Source organism: Engystomops pustulosus, chromosome 4, assembly GCF_040894005.1.
Source record: "Engystomops pustulosus chromosome 4, aEngPut4.maternal, whole genome shotgun sequence".
Lineage (NCBI taxonomy): Eukaryota > Metazoa > Chordata > Amphibia > Anura > Leptodactylidae > Engystomops > Engystomops pustulosus.
The window spans coordinates 79,536,163-79,562,941 of NC_092414.1; the positions used below are offsets into that span (position 1 = coordinate 79,536,163).

At 42.3% G+C, this 26,779-nt stretch overlaps 1 protein-coding gene across 3 annotated transcripts in view; it reads left to right on the forward strand.

Annotated features, from left to right (window-relative positions):
* Positions 1–26,779, forward strand: part of LOC140126705 (dynein axonemal heavy chain 3-like) — an 883,215-nt gene that overhangs the window by 740,064 nt on the left and 116,372 nt on the right. For all 3 annotated transcript variants that reach the window (XM_072146467.1, XM_072146468.1, XM_072146466.1), the window contains exons 64-65: positions 15,478–15,670; positions 20,633–20,811. In XM_072146467.1, coding sequence (XP_072002568.1) covers positions 15,478–15,670; positions 20,633–20,811 — 372 coding nt within the window. The remainder of the gene's footprint in view (positions 1–15,477; positions 15,671–20,632; positions 20,812–26,779) is intronic.

Below are 26,779 nucleotides of genomic sequence, written 5' to 3' on the forward strand. Positions count from 1 at the left end.
GAGAGTGGCGCAATGACAAATTCTGATGGTAGCTGCAACATGGTAGGCCACTGTGTGGCACAGTGACAGAGTGTGGAGATGCTGGAAGCAGACGCAGCAGCAGGAGGTCAGAGAAGCAGCAGGAGGTCAGAGAAGCAGCAGGAGGTCAGAGTGGCACAATGACAAAGTGTGGAGATGGGGGCAACACGAGCAATTAAGCAAAAATAGATACTTTTACTTCAAAAACTTCAACATATACACTCTAAATTCAAAGCATTAGTCTGTCCCACAGTTGGGGATACCATAGTGAATTAAACTTATCCAAGTTCAGCTTGTATATATGGTGATGACTGGGATCATAGGAGTCTATTGACGTTCTAATATATTGTAAACCATTATTTCATCCTTCCGGATACATTCATATTGAAAAAATTGAACTTAGACTCACATTTAGTTAGATCCTAGGGCAGAGACACTGACTCCTTAGACGCCGAGCAACGGTCTAGTGAGCGCCATGTTTGCTGTGACGTTTCGAGGGACACGCCCCCTTCCTCAGACATGACACGCTCTCCACCGTTCACGTAAGTTGTAGTCACCGAAACCGGAACCTCTTATACATATACCTTAATATATATAAACAATTAAAAACATTACATACATAATATCTTATACACAGCTTAACTATCCTTCGATGTCAACCTTTTAGTGTTTCTCTTAAAGAAAGATATTAAAGTTACAATCTTCGTTTAACCCCTTCGGGCTCTTTGTCTCCAATTTACAGATCCAATAAACCTCTCTTTGTAAAAGGCGTTTCCTTATTTGTTCTCTATCACATCCGAATACCTCTTCTAAAACCATCCATCTCAGCTCTGATACCTGGTGCCTACATTCTTTAAAATGTCGCGCAACTGTAGTTTCCCCATATTTTTTCTTTTCTAATGTTCCTTTCGAATTAGCTGTTTCTATTTCTTGTTTCCCATACATTCTGATAGCTGACCTGTGTTCATTTAATCGAATTTTAATTTGCCTCGAAGTTTGCCCTACGCACATTTTACCACATGGGCATTTTAATACATAAATCGCCCCATAGTCTCGGGGATTGAGTCTATTTTGTACCCCTTGGCTATCTATGTAGACAGCTTCCTACAACCAATAGTACAAAGATTACCAAGATGTTTAAAGGACACAAGTGAATTCCTGAGGTGTGTGCAGACTCTTGACCTCAGTGGTGTACAAATTTTGTGCACCACTGACGTCAAGAGTCTGTACACTAATATTCCAACTGATGAGGGAATGTACGCTGTCAGAGAAAAATTATGCGAAAATTCTGTGCTGTCTAATTCAATGATAGGTTTCCTTATGACACTATTGGAAATGGTGCTTAAAAATAACTATTTCAGATTTGGAACAGAATATTTTTTACAATTACAGGGGACCTCAATGGGGTCCCCTGTCGATCCTAGTTTTGCTAATATTTTTATGTCAACTTTTGAGGATAAGACCCTGTTCACACACCCACTCGGCAGACACGTCGTCCTCTGGCTGCGCTATGTGGACGACGTGTTTGTGGCGTGGGGGGGTACGGAGTCGGAACTAAAAGAATGGGTACAATATCTCAACCAATGTCATCCATTGATAGAATTATCGGCTGAATATAGTTCCACTAATATTCAATATCTTGATGTCATTGTAATATTGAAAGAAGGTAAACTTGTTACCACATTGTATTCAAAACCAACAGATAAAAATAACCTTTTAAACAGATCGAGCTTCCACCATCCAGGAACCTTTAGAGGGATCCCTAAGGGTCAATTTTTAAGAACGCGCCGTATCTGTAATGACGACACAGAATACGAGATACATAGTAAAAAAAATGATGGAAAAATTTGTGGAAAAGGGATACAGTAGGAAAGAACTTATTAACCCCTTCGTGTCTATGCCATTTTAGACCTTTAGGACCAGGCCTGATTTTTAAAATTTGCCCTGTGTCATTATAGGAGGTTATAACTTTTTGACACTTTAACATATCCAGGGGATTTTGAGATTGTTTTACCGTCACACATTGTACTTCAAAGTAATATTCAAATTTTGATGATATCTTTTGTGTTAAGTTATGAAAAAAACTTAAATTTGGCAAAAATTTCTAAAAATTCTTCATTTTCATAGTTCAAAATGTTCTGCTTTTCAGGCAGATAGTCATAGCACCCAAGTAACTTTATAACTAACATTTCCCGAATGTCTGCTTTATATCGGCACAGGGTTTTATGCATCTTCTCTCTTTTCTAGGTTGTTAGGAGGTTCAGAATTTTGGGAGCAATTTTTCTCATTTTTATGAAAAACGCCAAAACCCTTATTTAGAGGCACCTCCTCAGCTTTAACTGACTCTGAGAGACCTAAACAGCAGTAAACCCCCATAAATCATGCCATTTTAGAAACTACACCCCTCAATGTGTAAAAAATCAACTTTAAGAAGTATGTTAACCCTTTAGATGCTTCACAGTGGTTAAAACAAAATGGAGGTCTAATTTGCAAGCTGTCATTTTTTTTAGACAATATATTAATTTTGGCCAAAAATTAAACCGTCACAATGTATTAAATTACAAAAAACTCCACAAAGTTTGATACCCAACGTCTCCCGAGTCAGGGGATGCCCCATATGTGGTGGTGACTGCTGTATGGGCGCACGGCCGGGCATAGAACGGAAGGAGGCGCCATTCAGAGCAGATCTGCAACGTCACATCTTACAGGCTATAAAATGTTTATTTTTTTGTAATTTGGACATATGGGGGATTATTTTTTTGTGGATGAGATCCACTTTTCAGGTACATCATTTACAGGGGGGCTCAATAGCCAATAATCAGATTTTATTAACTCTTTCTTGGTGATGGTTAAAAAAATCATTGATTCTTGTTTATGGTTTTTAGCATTTTTTTCCTCGGACATTCACCGTACCATAAAAATAATGTGTTATCTTTATTCTATGGGTCATCACGATTACGGCGATACCCCATTTACATGGCTTTTTTATGGTGAACTTGTTTTGCAGAATATAGAACTCATTTTGTGAGACATTTACTTGTTTTTGTATCGCCATGTAACAATGGGCAGAACATTTATATTTTTTTGTTTACAGCGCTGGTTTAGAGCTTATTTTTTGCGGGACAAGCTGTACTTATTCTTGGTATCATGTTGGGGTACATTTTACTTTTTGATCACTTTTTATGCACTTTTTATGCGGTCAGTTGTGAAAATTTAATAATTTTTGTGAGGTTTTTTTGTGTTTTTTTTTACGGCGTTCACCGTACGGGTTCAGTGACCATTTTATTTTATTTGACGGGTTGTTACGGACATTGTGATACCCAATATGTTGTGGTTTTTTTGGTGATTTTCACTTTTTTTATGTTTTATATGATTACTGCATGGGACGGGACTTAAGGGGACTTTTATTCTTTTTAAATAATTTTTTTTTAGTTGCACCTTTTTTTAAAACTTTTTTTTTACTGTTTTATTTTGTCCCAGGGTGGGACATGAACAAGTGATCATTTGATCACTTGTTCATTGTAATATGCTGCAATACTAATGTATTGCAGCATATGACATAGTCAGCCTATGCATTCTGCATAGGCTGACAGCTGCACTGTTAGATCGTGCACAGTGCACGATCCTAGCAGGCAGCTGCCATAGGCAGCCCAGGGGACCTGATCGTGCCTCTAGGTTGCCATGGCAACGATCGGCACCTCCGTGCCCTGCACGGAGGGTGCCGATCGTCGCGCCAATACACCATAGATGCCGCGGTCACTATGACCGCGGCGTCTATAGGGTTAAACAGTCGGGATCGCGATAGTCGCGATCCCGGCTGTTACTGCGGGATCCCAGCTACCGCGTACCGCTGGGATCCCGCGGCGATCGCAAGGGCTCAGCTTCTGAGCTCGGGCGATCGCCATGACGTGATTCTACGTCAAGGTGCGGGAACTACCCGCATCCTATGACGTAGAATCACGTCAGGGTGCGGGAAGGGGTTAAAGTAAGAGAACAAGTAGCACAGGAAGACTGGAAAAAACTTAGACAAATTAATGTTAATCAGAAAAAAGATAGAGGCCATCTATTCATATCCACATATGATAACCATTCTTTTTTGATTAAAAAAACTATTCTTAAACATTGGAATATGTTAAAATACGATTCACAATATGGACAACTATTTAAGTGTAAACCTAGATTTGTTTACAAAAAAGGTAAATCACTTGCTAATCATCTAATGCGAGCAGACATTAATAAAAATAAACAGAACAGACAACAGTTTTTACAAGCCAGAAGAAATGGAACTCATGCATGCTTGTCATGCCAAAATTGCAATTCTATCATTAACCCCTTAACGACTTGGCCTTTTTTAGTTTTTTCACTTCCATTTTTCACTCACCAACTTCAAAAATCTATAACTTTTTTATTTTTCCACATAAAGAGCTGTGTTATGGCTTATTTTCTGCGTAACAAATTGGACTTCATAGTGACGGTATTTAATATTCTATGGCGTGTACTGGGAAGCGGGAAAAAAATTCCAAATGCAGTGAAAATGGTGAAAAACCACATTTGTGACGTTTTCTTGTGGGCTTGGATTTTACAGCTTTCACTCTGCGTCCCAAATGACATGTCTACTTTATTCTTTGGGTCGGTACGATCATGTGAATACCAAATTTGTATAGGTTTTATAATGTTTTCATACATTTAAAAAAATTAAAACCTCCTGTACAAAATATTTTTTTTTTATTTTGCCATCTTCTGGGGCCAATAACTTTTTCATACTTTGGTGTACGGAGCTATGGATAGTGTCATTTTTTGCGAATTTTGATGGCATTTTCATTACTATAATTTTTTGGACTGTGTGACCTTTTGATCACTTTTTATTAATTTTTTTATATTTTTCAAAATGGCAAAAAAATGCCATTTTCGACTTTGGATGCTATTTTCCGTTACGGGGTTAAACATAGTGAAAAAACATTATCATATTTTGATAGATCGGGAATTTTCGGACGCGGCGATACCTAATGTGTTTATGATCTTTACTGTTTATTTATTTTTATATCAGTTCTAGGGAAAGGGGGGTGATTTGAATTTTTAGGTTTTTTTATTATAATTTTTTTTTTTAAACTTTTTTTTATTTTTACTTTTACTATTTTTCAGACTCCCTAGGGTACTCTAACCCTAGGTAGTCTGATCGATCCTATCATATACTGCCATACTACAGTATGGCAGCATATGTGGATTTTACTCCCCATGCATTACAATGTGCAATTAGCACATTGTAATGCATGGGTTAAAACGAAGTAGCCTCGGGTATTCGGAACACCCGAGGTTACCATGGCGACGGATCGCCGCTCCCCGTGACGTCATCGGGGAGCAGCGATCCACAACAAGATGGCGGCGCCCATGCGGCACCATCTCTTTGAAGCCGCCGGCAGCATTGCCGGCGGCGATCGAGGTGAGAACACCCGCGATCGGTGCTAGCACCGATCGCGGGTGTTACCGGTAAGCCTTTGCTGCAATATGCAGCAAAGACTTACCGGCTATGGAGAGGGCTCGGCCCGCGAGCCCTCTCCATGCACCGGGACCCGGCGCGCGCCGTACTAGTACGGCGCGCGTCGGGAAGGGGTTAAAGGTGAAAAATTATCACATCCCCTATATGGCACAAACATAGAAATTAAAGGCTGGCATTCATGCAATAGTAAAAATTTGATTTATGTATTAAAATGCCCATGTGGTAAAATGTACGTAGGGCAAACTTCGAGGCAAATTAAAATTCGATTAAATGAACACAGGTCAGCTATCAGAATGTATGGGAAACAAGAAATAGAAACAGCTAATTCGAAAGGAACATTAGAAAAGAAAAAATATGGGGAAACTACAGTTGCGCGACATTTTAAAGAATGTAGGCACCAGGTATCAGAGCTGAGATGGATGGTTTTAGAAGAGGTATTCGGATGTGATAGAGAACAAATAAGGAAACGCCTTTTACAAAGAGAGGTTTATTGGATCTGTAAATTGGAGACAAAGAGCCCGAAGGGGTTAAACGAAGATTGTAATTTTAATATCTTTCTTTAAGAGAAACACTAAAAGGTTGACATCGAAGGATAGTTAAGCTGTGTATAAGATATTATGTATGTAATGTTTTTAATTGTTTATATATATTAAGGTATATGTATAAGAGGTTCCGGTTTCGGTGACTATAAATTACGTGAACGGTGGAGAGCGTGTCATGTCTGAGGAAGGGGGCGTGTCCCTCGAAACGTCACAGCAAACATGGCGCTCACTAGACCGTTGCTCGGCGTCTAAGGAGTCAGTGTCTCTGCCCTAGGATCTAACTAAATGTGTGTCTAAGTTAAATTTTTTCAATATGAATGTATGCGGAAGGATGAAATAATGGTTTACAATATATTAGAACGTCAATAGACTCCTATGATCCCAGTCATCACCATCTATACAAGCTGAACTTGGATAAGTTTAATTCACTATGGTATCACCAACTGTGGGACAGACTAACGCTTTGAATTTAGAGTGTATATGTTGAAGTTTTTGAAGTAAAAGTATCTATTTTGCTTAATTGCTCGTGTGGTCATTATATTGGACACTGTTCATAGAATGCGGTAATATGGGAGAAATGGAGGTTCCCCCGTCCTAGACCACCACACCTAATAATACATACAATCGAAGTACTCCACATACTATTCCACAAAATTATTTTGGAGATGGAGGCAACAGCAGGAGGTCATAGAGTGGCACAATCACAGTGTGTGTAGGTGATTGGCAGGAGTAGCAGCAGCATTAGGCCAGAGAGTGGCACAATGACAAATTCTGGTGGTGGCTGAAACATGGAGTGTGGAGGTGCCGGCAGCAGCAGCAGGAGGCGTCATGGCTGATCTAATCTGATGCATAAGGCGTTGGTGTGTTGAAATCCTGGCCGATCCACGCCTGATTCATCTTGAAAAAGTTCAGTCGTTCCACAATATGGGTGGACAAGTGGGTTCTTGTTGGGGTAACGATGGCTCCCCGCCACACTGAACACTCTGATGCCACACTACTGGCCGGAAAAGACAGCTTCTCTACTGCAAACTCTGCAAGTTGCAGCCACACATAAAGTTTGGCTGCCCAGTAGTCCAGGGGATCCGCTGCCTGGGGTGGTAGAGTGCTGTCCAAATAGGCCGCAGGGTCTGCTCCATGTCCTGCTGCTGCTGGTGGCAGCTACCCTCCTCACTAGGCGGTTGAAGGAAGCTGCTCATTAAGGACTCCAGACTTAAGATGCTGCTGATGGAGCTGCTACTTCTCCTACCCCCCCCCCCATCTCCCCACAGCAGCTGTGGCAGTAGTACGTGAGCGATGACTGCAAGGAATCCCCTGGTCAGACCTGACAGAGGATGGCAAATGGGGCACATAGGCAGCGGCCAACTGTTCTCACAGTATATCTCTATAGTACGCCAGTTGTTCCTCCCTGCAGCTGGAAATATGCACCCATTTTGGACCAGTAGTGAGGGTCCAAGAGGGTTTAGAGTCAGAAGTCATCCCTATGCCGGATGTTGACTATTCGACTGTCACTAGTTAGGCAAAGCAGCATGCTGCGCGCCATCTGCGCAAGTGACTCTAAGGGACTCCATCTCCCCAGTATACTGCCATGGTGCTTCTGGGTCATCTGCCTCATCTTCTACCTCCTCTGGATGCTCCTGCTCCTTCTCTCCTGTCACCTGAGAAGAAAACCACTAATTTCAAGAGACTCTGCTTGAGCTCCTGCTCCTCCTCCAGTTCAGTCCCCACTGGACTCATGTGGCCATGAGATGTACTTACCACTTCTCCAGTGCCCTGACCAGCATGTACCATCGCTCTTCAGTGCAGCACGGACACCATGTTCCTCCCATTGCAGTTATTGCGGAGAAAGCCACACATTGATTTCTTCTTGCTTGACGCAGAGCAGTTCCTCCCCTGTGTGACTTAGTTCTCCCAGGAAAACCAGGTGTAGAACTGTGTGAAACAGCTATGCCCTGTACATGTGGTATGATGGAGAAGCACTTAGACTTGTGGAGGCGGAGGTGCTAGTGGAGAAGGAGGCGGACATTGGCGCAGGTGCAGAACTTTGACAACGTGGACGAGAAAGCGGCGTCTCCTGTTCTAGTTGTTGGGGTGGCTGGGCAAGAAGCACATTCACCGAGTGGGCCGTAAAGGACATAACAACTTGGACAGGAGCATGATCAGCTTCTGCACCTTCGGATGGCTGGGTACCTACAGTTGTCTCTTTGTAATCGCCTTGTTCAATGACTGCTGGCGCAATGCATAGCGAGGGAGATGATGTCAAAGAAAAACAGCTCCCTTCGGCAGAGGTGCTGGAGCCTTGACTGGCTGAAATAACATGTGTGGCATTAGGCGCTGCTGCTGTTGCTGCAGTGGCAGGATGGACCACCACATCTGAGACAGGTTTCTCCGAGGCCATTGGATGTTGACGCTGCATATGTTAACACAGAGCCATGCCAAAGTTTGCTCCCTGGCCACGCTTCACTTTCTGCCCACAGATTCTACATATACACAGGCTTGGCTCCTCTCGTGTCTTAACAAAAAACTGCCACACCACCGAGTTGGTGATTTTACCACCAACACTCTGCATGGAGTGACTACTAACGCCACTGCCTTGCTGAGCCCCTGGACCTGCGAAGTGGGTTCTGCACTCAGCGGCCGTTTGGCTACCGTCCTCGCACTGCTTCCACCCTGCTGACTCTCTGGCAAGGCAGCGATTTGCTGCCTGCTTTGCTGCCTGATGCGCAAGCTGACACCCTCTTCTCCCGACGATGATGATGAAGCCCTTGCTTCACCCGGATACCAAGTGTCACTGCTATTCTCCTCAACGGTCTCCGTATGCACAGCCTGACTACTTGCAAGTGAAACATAACCTCCCGTGCCACTCTCCAAATCCCTAATTTCCTTCCTACTGCACGAAGCAGTGGATGTCTGCCCCTCCTCTTCACTGCCAAGCAGCTGCTGACTGTCCTCAAAGAGTTTGTCCTCGCTGTATAGTGGTGCTGAGCCCAGCCAACCTAGTAGTTCTCTGGCTGAGGGAAATGAACAATACATAGGCTGGTTGAGGACAGGTGAGGGCCACTCACCTGCTCCTGGGCCATGCCAACTAAGGGTTGTATCAACCCACGGACTCTTGGATGGGGTTGTCAGATGTCATTTGGGACGAAGTGGATGACCTCATCAACCAATCGAGATCCTTTGGGTTGTTGATCTAGATGACAGAGTCGCCCCTGCTGCGACCTCCCCTTACTGTGCTGCGACCTGTGCCTGCTCCACCTGTCTGTCTGACATATCAACTATGATGATTTGACACTGATTTATTGATATCAACTTAAGCAACAAAATAGAATTGAAATTTGGGGAACACAGAACCCCAAAAACCGACACCATAGACTTTGAGAAAAAAGCACTCCAGCAACTATGTTGATTTGACATGGATTTCTATTTTAGCAACAAAAAAGAATTGGAATTTGGGGTATACAGATCCCCAAAACGGACACCCTGGACTTTGAGCAAAAATCACTCCATCAGCTACTGAGTACAAGCTGCTAGACGCTAGAGACAGCACATGCAGTGTGAATTGTCGGGATTGCAAATGGCCATCTGTTTTTATAGGGCTGTGACATCACATAAGAATGCCGGTCACTGATTGGCTTACATGTCCACAGATGTGATCGAGGGTGTTCCTTTCTTCTTCCCAGAGTTCTCTGCCCCACGTAACACGTTGTGCTTGCTGCCATTTTGCTAATAAAGGGGGAAAAATCTTTCCCACAAATCACTGTAAACTTCGGATTCGTGCAGAACCAACGTTTTCCTGAAATTTTAAATGAATTCCCCTTTGTTAGAATCGATTCGCCTATCTCTAATAATGAGACATTGGTCAGTTGGACTTGCATGTTATGATTTCCTATAAAGATTAGAGTGCAATGTATCAATCCTGAAATTTTACCCACAGGCCAAATATCCCTACATTTTTTGTGTATAGCACATGTTTATGTTTTGTGCAGACCAAAAGTTTTTTTAAAAACTTTGTATTCATAGATATTTATGAAAGAAATAACAATGCAAAGCAATAAATTATTTGCTAGACAAGACAAATAGAACTGAATCACAAAAAGAATCATTTTAATTGCTTCATAACATTTCATGGTCTGTGGTTTTATTAAAACATTAGCAGACTAAAGAAAAATCTGAAACATTAGATGACATATGGCAAAGTGCATATGGTATAGTATCAAAAGTTATGCATAAATATGCCCACATCTAACAGAATTTTCATAAATTCTAAGTAGCATGTCTGGTCTGGAAACAGCCAGACATTTCACGTAAATTATCTTCTGATGAAAACCGTTTAATTTTAATCAAGCTTAACAACATATTTTTTATTTTAGTAGCTGAGATAAAGAGAAAAAAATTGAATAAAATGAAAACCTTATATACATTTAATGTGCAAAAGTAAGAGACAAGAAAATGGATCTGTTGTACTATCTCTTCAAATACAGCTGCCTAACACTGATAAATACACAGACTTCCAATAATCCCATTTTTAAATCTAACCTTTGCTGAAGATTTCCCTCCATTATTAAATTAATAATTGCTAGCTCAGGAACAGTGAACCATCCAGTTTTATGAACTTTTCAGAATTTTATATGTGCTCTGAATAGAGACAACTTCAAAAGAATGTGGGTCCTTAATGCTACAACCATTAAAACAAAGAGACAAGTATTATAATTGGGGTTGGGACAGACCTAAGTAATATTAAAATTGAGTCTTGCCTCTAAAACTCTAATTGTTACTCTGATTCATTCTCATCTCGACTACTGTAACTCTTTACAAGTTGGTCTTCAACTTTTTCCTCTACAATCTATTCTTTTTTTTTTTTAATTATACAAAATGCACATTACATAAATTAAATATATATTACATAAAGGGGAGCTAAAAGTGCCCGTAATATAGGAACATCATGTAAGTGCTCCATAAAATTAAGAGCTTCTAGAGCAATAGAGCAATTGAGCAATAACACAACATAACAAAGCTCCCCACAACACCACCCCAACCCCTCCCTACCACCCTCTGCCCGTGCTGGAGATATTGGGGGAAAAAACAAAAAAAAACAAAAAGAAAAACCATCCCTATATTATCTGTCTGTCATTTATCTTCTTTTCTGCTGGGCTAACCAGATTAGGATTACCTAATTATAATTTCAAATGATCCCATATACCGCTAAATCTATTACCCTTTCTATAGCGTTTCTCATACGCACATTCATAAGATTTTGTACGGGCAAATAAATTGCTCCATTCCTTCACTGATGGAGATTTATCATCCTTCCAATGTTTGACTAATACTAGTCTCGCGAGGAGGATAAGCTTCAAGGCCAAGTCACTTTTTGATCTAGAAACCAAGAGAGTCGGGAGCAAACCTAGTACACCAAAAGTGGCCACTTGCGTCAGGGAACATTGGAGCTGATTCTCTATTATCGTAAAGATCTCATCCCTAAATGAATTAATCTTCGGGCAGTCCCAAAGAACGTGGAGGACGTCGGCTCGTGATCTTTTGCACCTCCTACAATTTACAATTTTCACTTAACCCTATTTTAAACATTAAATATGGTGAAAAATAAATTCTGTATAAAATATTAAGTTGTGTGCATCTGTGATTTAGATTAATAGAAGATCTAACAATGTTCTTATAAATATCTCGCCTTTGTGCTTCAGTGATCAAACTGACCTGATTTATCCATTTCGCTTGGCTTATATGGCTAAAATTCTGATCGATGCCAATCCTGAGCAAGCGATAAATCCTGGACTAATTAAGTGAAGTCAGATCTAAATCTAAAATTTCAGTGTAGTTACCACCCTTGTGTGTCATAAACCTATCGTTATGCATTTCTTTCCTAAATGCATGTGCAATTTGACAGTACCTTAAAAAGTCCTTATCGTCCAGAATCCCCTTAGTAACCCAAAACTGAAAAGAGGGTAACGCCCCTTGTTCACCCAGATGATCCAAAGAAATAATCCCTTTTTTTTTTCCCAAACCCTGACATCCTCCATTTTATACTCTGACAAGTTAAGGTTGCCCCATAGGGGAGTAAATTTAAAACCCCCCTTAATCCCATATAAACTCCAGGTATTCTCCAATAAATTCACTAGTGGAAGTATTCTTAATCTACGACACTTCAGTTGCCCAGACTCCAATAGGGTGAGCATAGAATCAAATCTTCGCCCCACCCGAGAAATGATCGCCTGGAATATAGTTGAAGATCTATTTTCCAAGATGTACTGAATCTGCGCCGCCAAAAAATAGTGGTAGAAGGAAGGGAGTGATAGGCCACCCCTTTCCTTATCTATCATCAACGCTTCCTGTTTGATACGGACCTTTTTCCTTCCCCAGAGTAGTTTATTGATAATAGCACGAATAAAACCAAACCATTTCTTGCCTATCCAACAAGGAGAGTTGCATAGAACATACAAAATTTGAGGCAACACTATACTCTTGATAAGGACTACCCTTTCTGCGCGATTCAGTGGGAGCGAATTCCAGGTATTCACCTTGAGTTTCAATTTTGTTAGCAAGGGAGCCAGATTCAAAGCAATATAGTCATCCACATTTGGATTGATCTTTAGGCCTAGATAATCACATGAAGATGAAATCTTCAAATCTAACTGCTCCAAATTAAGCTGTGAGTTGCTATCAAGGGGGGCCAGAATAGATTTATGGGCATTAATCTGAAAGTCTGAAAACTTACCAAATTCCATAATAACCTTCAGGGCTTTTGGCACAGATGTCTCAGAATGTTTAAGACAGAGGAGGACATTGTCAGCATATAACATAATCTTGTCCGTGGGTCCGGCAGAGCCTCCACCTCATATCTCCTTGTCAGCCCTAAGCTTTAATGCCAATGGTTCTATAAAAAATGCAAATAACAACGGAGACAGGGGGCACCCCTGCCTGGTGCCCCTAGACAGAGTAAAAAAAGGGGAATAGTCACCATTCACTCTAATACAGACCCTAGGGGCCTGGTAGAAAAGTCTGACCCAGTCCACGAATCTGCTACCTAGCCCAAATCTATACAACACCTCCCAGAGGAAGTCCCACTGCACCCTATCAAAGGCCTTGGAGGCATCCAGTGATAGGATGGAGCGTGAATCCCCCCGGCCCAACTGTAGGCCCGTGAACAACCGTCTTATATCAGTTTAGCCACAAAACCACATTGGTCTTCATGTATAAGTACTGGTGCATATTCCTTTAATCTATTTGACAACAATTTGGCCACCAATTTAGCATCAGCGTTGAGAAGAGAAATCGGACGATAGTATTCCACCATAAGGGGAAGAAGAATAGCACCAAATCTGCTATAAATTTCTTATGGTAACCCGTCCGGTGAAGAGTTACGCCTGGAGGATGAGAGAGACTCCTCAAGCTCTGTAATAGATATTGGACAGGATAGCATATCTATATTATCCGCCTGTAAACGTGGAAATTGGATATTATCTAGGTAGTGACTTATATCCTCTACTGACGCCTCCAAATCCAAGGAGTAGATATTTTGAAAAAACTGTAGGAAAATACCCCTAATCTCCTGTGCATTGCAAGTTGTTTCCCCAAAGCTATTTTTAATCGAAGAAATTCTATTTGACTCCTGTTGTTTTTTAACTTTCTGTAAAAGCCTTTTTGAAGGGGAACCACCCTCACAATGTGACTTAACAATAAATCTATTATACTCCTCTTGTGCCTTATTAAAGCTATCATGAGAGTCTCGGGATCTATTCTCCTGAAAAGCCCTTTATCTTTTTTTTACTTCCTCTTTTAAAGTCCTCTCCTGTCTGGCCCACTGTTTACGCAGAAATATAATTTCTGAGTTTAGTATCCCTCTTAAGAAAGATTTCATCGCATCCCACATTAGTCCAGGATTCTCAGAGGTTCTATTAGCAGCAATGAAACAACAGAGCTCTTTCTTAATTTTATCCTCATCCGTTAAAAGGGACAACCACTGCGCATTAAGTTTCCAGAACCTAAGAGCAGGTTTAGTCGAACCAGACAGTTCAAGGACCAATGGGGGAATGGTTGGAAATCGAGCGATTATCGTATCGGATTTTCCCCACCCAGTCAATAGCATGATCATTGGCAAGAGCCAGATCAATCCTAGAAAAGGAATTATAAGAACGATTATAGCAAGAGAATACAGACAATTCCCCATTTAAGGACCTCCACACGTCTCTCCAACCTACTTCCTGGCAGGACCTAGAAAAGGGGGTGTCCAACACACCTACGCTTGCATGATTTCTTTTCCCTAGACGATCCTTCTTATCCGACATAACGGAATTGAAGTTGCCGAGAAACAGTACGAGGCAATCACCCACCTTCTCCAAGAACCGCAACATTCTTAGCAAAACCTCATATCTAAAAGGAGGTGGTATATAAACACCGGCCACAATGCATTTAGTGCCCTCTAGTATACCAAACTAAAAAACATATCTCCCTTCTGAGTCACAAAGGGCATCCAAAACTTGAAAACCAACTGACCTGTGAACCAGTATTGAGACTCCTCTAGAAAATGAAGAGAAAACTGAGTTATACACTTGGCTGGCCCATCTCCTATCTATCAGAGCCAGTGAATCTTTATCGAGGTGTGTCTCCAGCAACATTACAATTGCAGGCAGTTGTTTAGTAATATAGTCAAAAATAATGCAACATTTCAGGCGGTCTTTCAACCGTCTTATATTCCAAGAGATAAACCTAGTGGTTAAAATAAAAAGGAAAACGAATATCCAAACCATATCTCCAGCATCGGACCAACCCTACTCCCAGACCTCATCAACCTGTCCTACCATGGTAGAACTCTTCCTACTTAGGCCACTTGGTCACTTGAGGAGTTTTGGCCAAGGGAGTTTTGTGGATTTTAATATGTCATTCTCTTCCCCTCAATTGTCTTTCCCTTTTCCACTAAACTCTCATATTTTGCTGGAGTAAAGGATGGTCCCAATACTGCAGGAAACTACACCTTTTTATTTTTGCGGAAGGTTTGATATTACATTTCCCATATGAGATTTAAGTGATTAGTGTTGATGAAGTAAACAACAATGAGAAATAAATGTAACTATGATCTTAGCAAAGGGAATCTATGATCATTGTTTGCAGGTTTTTACGTATTTATTGGTTTTATATGTCTAAGAATCTTAAGTCTAGGTAAAGAACTAAATCCGTCAAACACTGATGAATTCCTTCTAGAGTCTATTATAAAATAATTCACTTGAGGCAAAATTTGTAAGCAGTTGAGCTGAAATTTGACATGCTTAGGAATCTATGACAATTAAATTACAGCAAGGGTCTACTTGGGAATATGTCACACAGCAAATAGACAGAAATAGCTGCCTAGACTGTGCTGGAATCCTTCATGCACTATTTCCATGATTCTTAATATAAATCACATTTCTTTCATAGGAAACAGTTGAAAGAGATAGAAGATCAGATTTTGGAAGTATTATCTCTGTCACAAGGAAACATCTTGGAGGACGAGAGAGCTATTGACATTCTTTCCTCAAGCAAAAAGTTATCCCAGGAGATCCAGGAGAAACAAGAAATAACAGCAAAAACAGAGAAACAAATTGATGAAACCAGAGATGGCTACAGACCAGTATGTACATTTTGCACCATTTCAGTCCTATTGTATTTTTTCAAAGCCTCTAAATACAAAATATAGCACTTGCACAACAGTAATCAAGCAAAAAATATAGGGGGAAAACCATAACACCATATTGCAACCAATCACAGCACATTTTTCCTTAATTAAGGAAGAGCGTTTTAATCTATTGAAAGTTCAGAAAGTACCATTTTTTCCTGTAATACTTACTTCAATTTTTGTTGAAAAGTAACACAGTGTTGAGATCCCCAAATTTGCCAAAAGAATAGATGCAATCACTTATTCACAAATGCAGCTAGTGGTGGTTTACCATAGAGCCCCAGTAACTGACACCTTCTTTTAGCTAAAATATGTTCCCCCTCAGATTCCCATATATTCAACTTTATTATTTTACCTGGTGTCCAAGCATTTCTATAGCGAGTCAAGGTGGGTGTGGCCTCCTCGGGCTTATTCCAGCAGTTCCTCCCCCTGCTATCTCTGCATGCAGCAGCAATGTCATGTGACCAGGGTGACATCGTTTAAGGTCCTTTAGCCTTCTAACATTATAAAACTGTACACCAAGCATAAATCTCATGAAATCAAAGAAAATCATATCACATGACATCACATCAGCCTGCAAGGAGAGGAATAGAAGTCCATTAAAGTACGCTGTGATTTTTTATGTGATCAGATATGTGCATGGGGTACAGTCTGTCAATGTTAAGAGGTTAAAGGACCTGTGATGATGTCACCCTGGACACAATATATTAGGCCACTCCCCTTGACTCGCTATAAAGATGAATATATATCAGGAAAGTTTAAGACTCTGATTTTGTTAGGATATGAGGGAAACAATAGCTAAAAGAAGGGGATCAGATAGTTAATCTTATTAAACTGTGTCACACACTTCAACTCCTTGGAGCTGCAAATACTCAAGGACCGATCCTCAAAAAGTCCAAACTTAAAACATAAAGAAAAATTATTCTGACCGGAGCTCCAACTTTTTCCTTCTTTTTCCTTTTGGTATTATGTTCCACACGCTTCCTTTTGATGTACTGCTCTCCACAAACTAGCACAATCCTGTAGATCCTCCAATAGGAATAGGTCACTTTTCATACCAGTTCTTTTGCCTTTTTATCCTGCTTAGTTGCCACTATTCACCACAGTAGATCACTATAGTTCACCGTAGTACGTTCTTAGCAATTGAAATTTTAATGTAAAAATACTCACAAAACATGTGGTTAAAATGCTCATATAAAATTATAATCGGGATGCCAGCTTCACATGTCAGATAGTTACTGTGGGGCATATCTATCAGGGCCTCTACACCACATCAGTGGTGTAGAAGCCCTGAAATAATCAAATGCTAGCTTATTGCTAGCACTTGAGATTATTTAGCCAAATCCGCCAACTTCACGCCAATGGAGCGTGAAGGGGTGTGAAGGTGGCCTTGTGGACCTGCGCGCTCACTGCAGCCAGTGATTTTTCACATACTTTTATTTCTATCCCGCCGGACACATCAAAAGGCACAAGCGCCATCGTATGATAAATATCCCCCTATGGCTCTATAGTAACCTGCCACTAGCAGTAGTTTTGAAAGATGCGGTGTCAGGTTTGCTTTAAGATGACAAAATTCAGCTAATTGCAAGGGTGGTCTTAGCACCTAAAACAGCACGAATGAAAACTTCTAAATTAAGGGATAAAAGCAGTAACTAAGGGGGACTTCGTAGCCTGTTTTTTTTACAAAGTAAGGCCCCCAAGGTTTCTGGCAGCTGTATACTAGCTGTAAGAAAAGCATACCAGTGAGCACACACATGTGTCACCATGCCGCTGCCAGAAAAAAAATAGAGCATGCTCTATCTTTCCCCGGAAATATGCCATGGCTGCACATCTCCCTATGGAGAGAGGAGCGGTGAGGATCTCTCACAACCCCTCCAGGTTGAGGGCTGGGTGTAGCATACATTTATCTCCATCAGGTCTAAGTTGAACTTCTCAATAAAGTAGAGTATGTTTGAAAAATGTTCACAGCGCTCGCCCACCACAATATGAAAAATGAAACAAAAGTTAGGCTTTAAGGCAGTTACATCTTACATTGTTAGAAATATTGATTAATAACCAGAGGTAAACCTCAGGCCAAACTTCAGGTGGTCAGCACCAATTAATTTAGTACACTATACATAGGAATTAAAGTTAAAGACTGTCTGTATGTCTTAATAGGTGAAATGCCAGGTCAGATCAGCTGTAGACAATTTAATTTAAAAAATGAAAACCTGGCAGAATAAGAAATTTGTGCTCAATAAAGATGTAATTTTCAACCAACGTAGAACACCTAAAATAGATGAGAAGTGACAAATCCCTCCTCCCCCAAATGAGGGCATGATACAATTATGGATCTTTCAATTTGCAATATTAACATCTGTTTTTGTTGATTGTTGGTAAAATCTTAAATTTTAAAAATTCAATAAAAAAACATTCACATTGTCTTTCATATCTGTGAATGCTTATTTGCATAATTTAGGGTCACATGTGATATGATGCAATGCGACAGCTTGAATGTTTGGTGCCTTGTGTGTATTGTCTTTTTTTCTTATAGCTTATGGCTGTCTGTGCAATTTTAGTGTTTCTATTTTTTGTGGCCTTTTCTCTTTTTCCTATTTACTACCCTGGAAGGCTCAAACTGTTTTATGGTTTTGTTCATATTCTATTATCTATTTCAGTGTTTCAATACTTAAACCATTGAGGGCTGCATTGCAGGAGTGCTCCAGTGTACACGTTTTCATTTCATGCTCAGCAGGGGTTTCTTCATTATTAATTACTATTGTTAAGCTTCTATTTTTACTTGTATTATATGCATGTGATGTGATACATTTTGAGCAGTTTGCTTTTAAGAGAATTGCCCTTGATTCTGAGAATAATTCAGAAACTGGCTTTTTTCTTGAATGTTGTTACATGTAAATTAATAAAATTTTTAATATCATTAGTGTCCACCTGCACACAGGCAGGTCTAAAATGTCATCTTTCACTATTTTAGGAAAGTCTGACAAATCACTTTATTTTGAATGGTATTGTGGAAAGCAAACCCAGCTTTAAATGTTAAATATATAAGCATTTTTCAAAGCTGATAGTTTCTAGTCCTTTGCTGGAATGACATTGCAAAATCTAATTTTCTAAAATTATGCTAATTTTATTTGAGAGTGTTTTCTCTGATGAGATCATCCCTCATCTCCTGAGATCCTGAGATATAGACAGCCAGTCTAATGAAGGCTTAGACAGAAAAAGTACTGCATATGGAAATATCAGTGCTCCAAACTATACACGCTGTGTGCTTAACATGTGTGCCACTCATGCTATGTTCCAGCTAGAGATTAGGGAATTATCCTAGCTTTGATTAACTGAATTTACAGCATATTTTTCAAATAGTTCAGTTTGGGTTCATATCTATTCAGTCCTAACCAATGTTGCTCTATTGTCTATGGAACTGGTATATAACCCCTCCGGTCCTCTAAAACACATATTTATCATGAAATGCCCTAAAATGTTTTGTTCATTTTTACCATTTTTTTTCATTTTCCCTATCTGTCCCCTCCCTAATCTTTGGAATGAATGACAGCATCACATTAAAAGATTCATCGAAAATGAAGCAGAAATTATTTGGATTCCCTTCTGTACCTAAAAATTGTAGATTTGTACAGAATCTATCAACTAATGAATAGATTTGCTCCTCTAGTTCCATTTTATAGTACTTTATCAAATAAAATTTTAAAGTTGGTCTATTTAGCTTAGCAGAACTTTGGTACAGTTCTCAGAAAAAAGGGTAGTTCAGATTATAAACCTAACACATATGATGAAACTTTCAAAATCTGGGTATGGAGCATGAGATTATAAATTAAAGAAATTAAGTGAGAGGGCGGAGAGGAGCTGCCTGTACAGAGAGATTGAAAGAGGGTCAGATACCTAATATAACTAATACTCTGATATATATATTTATATTTATATATCAGTAAAAATTAGACAATTGTAGGTATTCCTAGTGGTGAGTGTGGGAGGGAAGGTCTCAGTAGTATCTCAGCAAGCTTGTCAAGTTCTCAAGAAAGGACATTGTAAAATGAGAGAGGGGAGTCCTACAGTGAATGAAAGAGGAAGAGGGGTTAGTGGCCTCTTGGAAAATTCAGATTATCAGTGATTGGTGTCAAGGGACAAAGGAAGTTGTCCAAAGGCATAAGAAAATTTGCAGCCAGAACAAGATTATCAAAAGAGGGAAATGAGTGTTAAGTGAGATAGCTAGGATTCAATCGAGACCTACAGTGTAGAAAAAGGATTAGGGAAAAGATCAACCGGCCTTGTGCCTGCAGCTGCCAGGTGATAGCAGAAGCAGTATAGGAAGGCCACCTTCCATTTCTGTTGATATAGAGTTGGAGTAAAGGAGAGGTATAGTCATTAGTGTGTTTCAACTTCAAGTTGGAAATAGTTTGATAAAGTTCATTGACTCTTTCCTCCTCGCAACAAACCACATCTCGCAGGAGGGAGTCTTTGAACCATCAGAAAGTAGACGTAGGGAGCAGTAAATTTGGGCATGGTTCGAGAGGTAATTTGTGAGAAGGTGAAATTATGGAGGAGCTTATGGTGTACAAATATATAATTTATTCTACTGTAAGAAATATGGACAGAGGAGCAGTGGGAATAGCTCGTATCACTTTGATGGAAAAGGAGCAAGGAGGGGCAGCTTTAAAGAGAAGAGATGTTTTCTCAGGCTGTTTAGTTTAATTGCAGAAGAGTGTTCCAAGGAGGCATCCTGGAGGGGAAATAGAGGGATATTGATGTCTTCATATACAATCAAGGATCTCTGGGAAAATAATAACATGTTATCCAGCTATTAGATATCTAAGGTTTCTGGTGTTTCATTAGAACTTGCTGATATTTTATTTAAGACAGTTATTTCAGTACTAAAGCTAATTTGGTGACACTTTGTCTTCACAGGTTGCTAACCATTCCAGTGCCATATTCTTTGTCATCTCAAACCTGGCTTATATTGACTCAATGTATCAGTATTCCTTGACTTGGTTTATAAACTTGTATGTGAATGCTATAAAGAAAAGTGATACATCTCCAAATCTACAGGAAAGAATAACAAAACTCAATGACTATATTACAAACAGGTATGAGCAACAACAATTCTATAACAAGGTTACATGTTGACTAGAGATGAGCGAACATGCTCGTCCGAGCTTGATGCTCGTTCGAGCATTAGCGTACTCGAAACTGCTCGTTGCTCGGACGAATACTTCGCCCGCTCGAGAAAATGGCAGCTCCCGCCGTTTTGCTTTTTGGCGGCCAGAAACAGAGCCAATCACAAGCCAGGAGACTCTGCACTCCACCCAGCATGACGTGGTACCCTTACACGTCGATAGCAGTGGTTGGCTGGCCAGATCAGGTGACCCTGGGATAGACTAGCCGCTGCCCGCGCTGCTCGGATCATTCTGTGTCTGGATGCCGCTAGGGAGAGAGCTGCTGCTGGTCAGGGAAAGCGTTAGGGTGTTCTATTAGCTTACTGTTAGGCAGGAGTGATTCTCCAAGAACCCAACAGCCCTTCTTAGGGCTACAATAACGTTCTACTTTTTTTTTTTTTTTATTTGCATCTAGTACCATTTTGTGAGGAATTAGCAGGGGGACTTGCTACCGTTGTGTTTAGCTCTTAGTGGCACACATATCCACCTCAAACACCAAAGTGGGAAAATTTAGTAGGGGTTGGATTTCAATTAGGCACAGTCTGCCATTTTTCCTTTTTTATTTTACGTTTATTTTGTTTAATAACTCAGTGTCATCTCATCTGGCATAGTAGTGTGCTTTCATACTTGGCTAGAAAATAGCCATAGGAGAATCCAAACGGCTTACGCCTACAGTAGCGTTATATATTTGATTTCTGGTTGATCTGCTGGTGGCTGTACTTGCTGCAGTGCATCTACTAGCCAATTGTGAGCAATTTGTAGTGAGACTTGCGACCGCTGTGTTTTGCGCTTAGTGACGCACACATCCATTGCAAAGACCGAAGTGGGAAAATTTAGTAGGGGTTGGATTTCAATTAGGCACAGTCTGCCATTTGTCCTTTTTTATTTTACGTTTATTTTGTTTAATAACTCAGCGTCATCTCATCTGGCATAGTAGTGTGCTTTCATACTTGGCTAGAAAATAGCCATAGGAGAATCCAAATGGCTTACGCCTACAGTAGCGTTATATATTTGATTTCTGGTTGATCTGCTGGTGGCTGTACTTGCTGCAGTGCATCTACTAGCCAATTGTGAGCAATTTGTAGTGAGACTTGCGACCGCTGTGTTTTGCGCTTAGTGACGCACATATCCATTGCAAAGACCGAAGTGGGAAAATTTAGTAGGGGTTGGATTTCAATTAGGCACAGTCTGCCATTTGTCCTTTTTTATTTTACGTTTATTTTGTTTAATAACTCAGCGTCATCTCATCTGGCATAGTAGTGTGCTTTCATACTTGGCTAGAAAATAGCCATAGGAGAATCCAAACGGCTTACGCCTACAGTAGCGTTATATATTTGATTTCTGGTTGATCTGCTGGTGGCTGTACTTGCTGCAGTGCATCTACTAGCCAATTGTGAGCAATTTGTAGTGAGACTTGCGACCGCTGTGTTTTGCGCTTAGTGACGCACATATCCATTGCAAAGACCGAAGTGGGAAAATTTAGTAGGGGTTGGATTTCAATTAGGCACAGTCTGCCATTTGTCCTTTTTTATTTTACGTTTATTTTGTTTAATAACTCAGCGTCATCTCATCTGGCATAGTAGTGTGCTTTTATACTTGGCTACAAAATAGCCATAGGAGAATCCAAACGGCTTACTTACGCCTACAGTAGCGTTATATATTTGATTTCTGGTTGATCTGCTGGTGGCTGTACTTGCTGCAGTGCATCTACTAGCCAATTGTGAGCAATTTGTAGTGAGACTTGCGACCGCTGTGTTTTGCGCTTAGTGACGCACATATCCATTGCAAAGACCGAAGTGGGAAAATTTAGTAGGGGTTGGATTTCAATTAGGCACAGTCTGCCATTTGTCCTTTTTTATTTTACGTTTATTTTGTTTAATAACTCAGCGTCATCTCATCTGGCATAGTAGTGTGCTTTCATACTTGGCTAGAAAATAGCCATAGGAGAATCCAAACGGCTTACGCCTACAGTAGCGTTATATATTTGATTTCTGGTTGATCTGCTGGTGGCTGTACTTGCTGCAGTGCATCTACTAGCCAATTGTGAGCAATTTGTAGTGAGACTTGCGACCGCTGTGTTTTGCGCTTAGTGACGCACATATCCATTGCAAAGACCGAAGTGGGAAAATTTAGTAGGGGTTGGATTTCAATTAGGCACAGTCTGCCATTTGTCCTTTTTTATTTTACGTTTATTTTGTTTAATAACTCAGTGTCATCTCATCTGGCATAGTAGTGTGCTTTCATACTTGGCTAGAAAATAGCCATAGCAATAGGATAGCATCATTTGGTTTTAAAAACTCAAAAACACAAAAAAAAAAAAAAAACACAAAAAAAAGTAAAAAAAAAATTAAAGCTATAACTCTCATTTTAAAAATGTTTAACCCGAGGGCTAGGGGTAGAGGACGAGGGCGGGGACGTGGGCGTCAAACTACTGCAGGGGTCAGAGGCCGTGGTCCTGGCCGGGGTGAGACACCACCTGCTTATGAGGGAGCAGGGGAACGCCGCAGAGCTACACTCCCTAGGTTCATGTCTGAAGTTACTGGGACTCGTGGTAGAGCACTGTTGAGGCCAGAACAGTGCGAACAGGTGATGTCGTGGATTGCTGACAATGCTTCGAGCAATTTGTTCACCACCAGTCAGTCTTCCACGCAGTCCACCCATGTCACCGAAATCGCCACTCCTCCAGCTCCTGCACCTCAGCCTCCTCCCCCCCAGTCTGCCCCCTCCCAGGAAAATTTGGCATTTGAACCGGCATACTCTGAGGAACTGTTTTCTGGACCCTTCCCACAGTCACAAACCACTTGTCCGGTTGCTGCTGAGCAATTTTCCGATGCCCAGGTTTTCCACCAGTCACAGTCTGTGGGTGATGATGACCTTCTTGACGTAGTGGAAGTGTGTAAAGAGGTGTCCGACGATGAGGAGACACGGTTGTCAGACAGTGGGGAAGTTGTTGTCAGGGCAGGAAGTCCGAGGGGGGAGCAGACTGAGGGATCGGAGGATGATGAGGTGACAGACCCAAGCTGGGTTGAGAGGCCGGGTGAACACAGTGCTTCTGAGACGGAGGAGAGTCCTCGACCAGAACAGGTTGGAAGAGGCAGTGGTGGGGCCAGACGGAGAGGCAGGGCCAGAGCTGGTGCATCAGCGCCAAATGTGTCAACTAGTGAAGCTCCCGTGGCGAGGGCTCTTGCGGCGAGGGCTAGATCTTCAGAAGTCTGGAGGTTCTTTAAGGAAACACCGGATGACCGACGGACTGTGGTGTGCAACATTTGCCAAACCAGGCTCAGCAGGGGTTCCACCACTACTAGCTTAACTACCACCAGTATGCGCAGGCATATGAATGCTAAACACCCCACTCAGTGGCAACAAGCCCGTTCACCTCCGGCCGTGCACACCACTGCTCCTTCCCCTGTGTCAGCTGATAGTCAGCCCCCTGCCCAGGACCCTGCCACAAAAACCCCATCGTCGCCTCCACGATCCTCCACAGCATCCACCAGCGTTCAGCTCTCCATACCCCAGACGCTGGAGCGGAAACGCAAATATAGTGCAACCCACCCGCACGCCCAAGCCCTTAATGTGCACATCTCCAGATTGCTTAGCCTGGAGATGCTGCCCTATAGGCTAGTAGAGACCGAGGCCTTTCGCAACCTCATGGCGGCGGCCGCCCCTCGGTATTCGGTCCCCAGCCGCCACTACTTTTCCCGATGTGCCGTCCCAGCCCTGCACCAGCACGTGTCAGACAACATCATCCGTGCCCTGACCAACGCCGTTTCTGACAAGGTCCACCTGACCACGGACTTGTGGACGAGTGCTGCCGGGCAGGGCCACTATGTATCGCTGACGACACATTGGGTTAACTTGGTGGAGGCTGGGAGCGAGTCTGACCCTGCGGCTGGTCATATACTGCCGACGCCGAGGATTGCGGGGCCTACCTCGGTCCAGGTGTTTCAGGCCTACTATGCCTCCTCCTCCTCCCACCCCTCCTCCACCTCCTCCTCCGAACTACCATCCGTGGGCACGGCGCCATCAGTCGGTAGCTCTAGGCACAGCAGCAGTGCCGTCGCTAAGCGACAGCAGGCGGTGCTCAAACTGCTGAGCCTAGGCGATAAAAGGCACACCGCCCAAGAGCTATTACAGGGCATCACGGCGCAGACTGATCTGTGGCTGGCACCGCTGAACCTGAAGCCAGGCATGGTTGTGTGTGACAACGGCCGTAACCTGGTGGCGGCTCTGCAACTCGGCAGACTGACACATGTGCCATGCCTGGCCCATGTGTTAAATCTGATAGTTCAGCGTTTCCTCAAGACATACCCCAATCTGTCAGATTTGCTCACGAAGGTGCGCCGCATCTGTGCGCATTTCAGGAAGTCCAGCACAGATGCTGCCACTCTCAGGGCAGCGCAGCGCCGCCTCCAACTGCCCGCTCACCGACTGTTGTGCGACGTGCCCACGAGGTGGAATTCAACACTGACCATGTTATCCAGAGTTTACCAGCAGCGCCGAGCGATTGTAGACTGCCAGATGTCAACTTCCACCAGAACTGGTAGTCAGGTCAGTCAGCTTCCTCAAGTCTACAATGAGGAGTGGACGTGGATGTCTGATATCTGTCAGGTGCTGAGTAACTTTGAGGAGTCAACACAGATGGTCAGTGGCGATGCCGCCATCATCAGCCTCACCATCCCGCTGCTTGGCCTGTTGAAAAACTCTCTGATCAGCATGAAGTCGGAAGCTTTGCGCTCGTCACAAGAGACGGGGGAAGAAGATTCCCTTGTTGATAGCCAAAGCACCCTCAGGTCTGTTTCTCAGCGCATATCGGAGGAGGTGGAGGTGGAGGAGGATGAGGAGGAAGAGGAGGAGAATGTTGGCGAGACACAAGAGGGGACCATTGTTGAGTCCTTCACTGTTCAGCGTGTATGGGCAGAAGAAGAGGAGTTGGAGGAGTTGGAGGAGGAGGAAATGGACAGTCAGGCCAGTGAGGGGAGTGAATTCTTACGCGTTGGTACTCTGGCGCATATGGCAGATTGTTCACTCTCCTGGACCCACGGTACAAGCAAAATCTTTCCACTCTCATCCCTGCAGAGGAAAGGAGTGTGAGAATGCATGAATACCAGCAGGCCCTGGTGCACAAGCTGAAACAGTATTTCCCTTCTGACAGCGCTAGCGGCAGAGTGCGTAGTTCTGCGGGACAAGTAGCGAGGGAGAGTAGGCGAGCAGGCAGCTTGTCCAGCACTGGCAAGGGTACGCTTTACAAGGCTTTTGCCAGCTTTATGTCACCCCAGCAAGACACTGTCACCTGTCCCCAGTCTCGGCAGAGTAGGGCTGATCTTTACAGAAAGATGGTGAGGGGGTACGTAGCTGACCATACCATCGTCCTAAATGATCACACAGCTCCCTACAACTACTGGGTTTCAAAGCTGGACATGTGGCACGAACTGGCGCTGTACGCCTTGGAGGTTCTTGCCTGCCCTGCCGCTAGCGTCTTGTCCGAGAGGGTTTTTAGTGCAGCTGGTGGCATCATCACCGATAAGCGTACACGCCTGTCGACTGACAGCGCTGACAGGCTGACGCTTATTAAGATGAATAAAGCCTGGATTTCTCATAATTTCCAATCTCCACCAGGTGAAGGAAGCTCAACCTGAATAATTGATCCACTCCTCCTCCTCCTCATTTTCCTCCTTCTCCTCCTCTTTGTACAGTAAAGCAGAGGAAACTGGCTATTTTTTGACAGGGCCCACTGGCTCTAGCTATAGTACTTTATGCATTTAATTTTTCTGGAGGGCCACCTACCCGGTCCTCTGTTTTAAACAATTTTTGGGAGTGCCACATACAGGCACTCAATCTATTCAATTTTTCTGGAGGGCCACCTACCCGGTCCTCTGTTTTAAACAATTTTTGGGAGTGC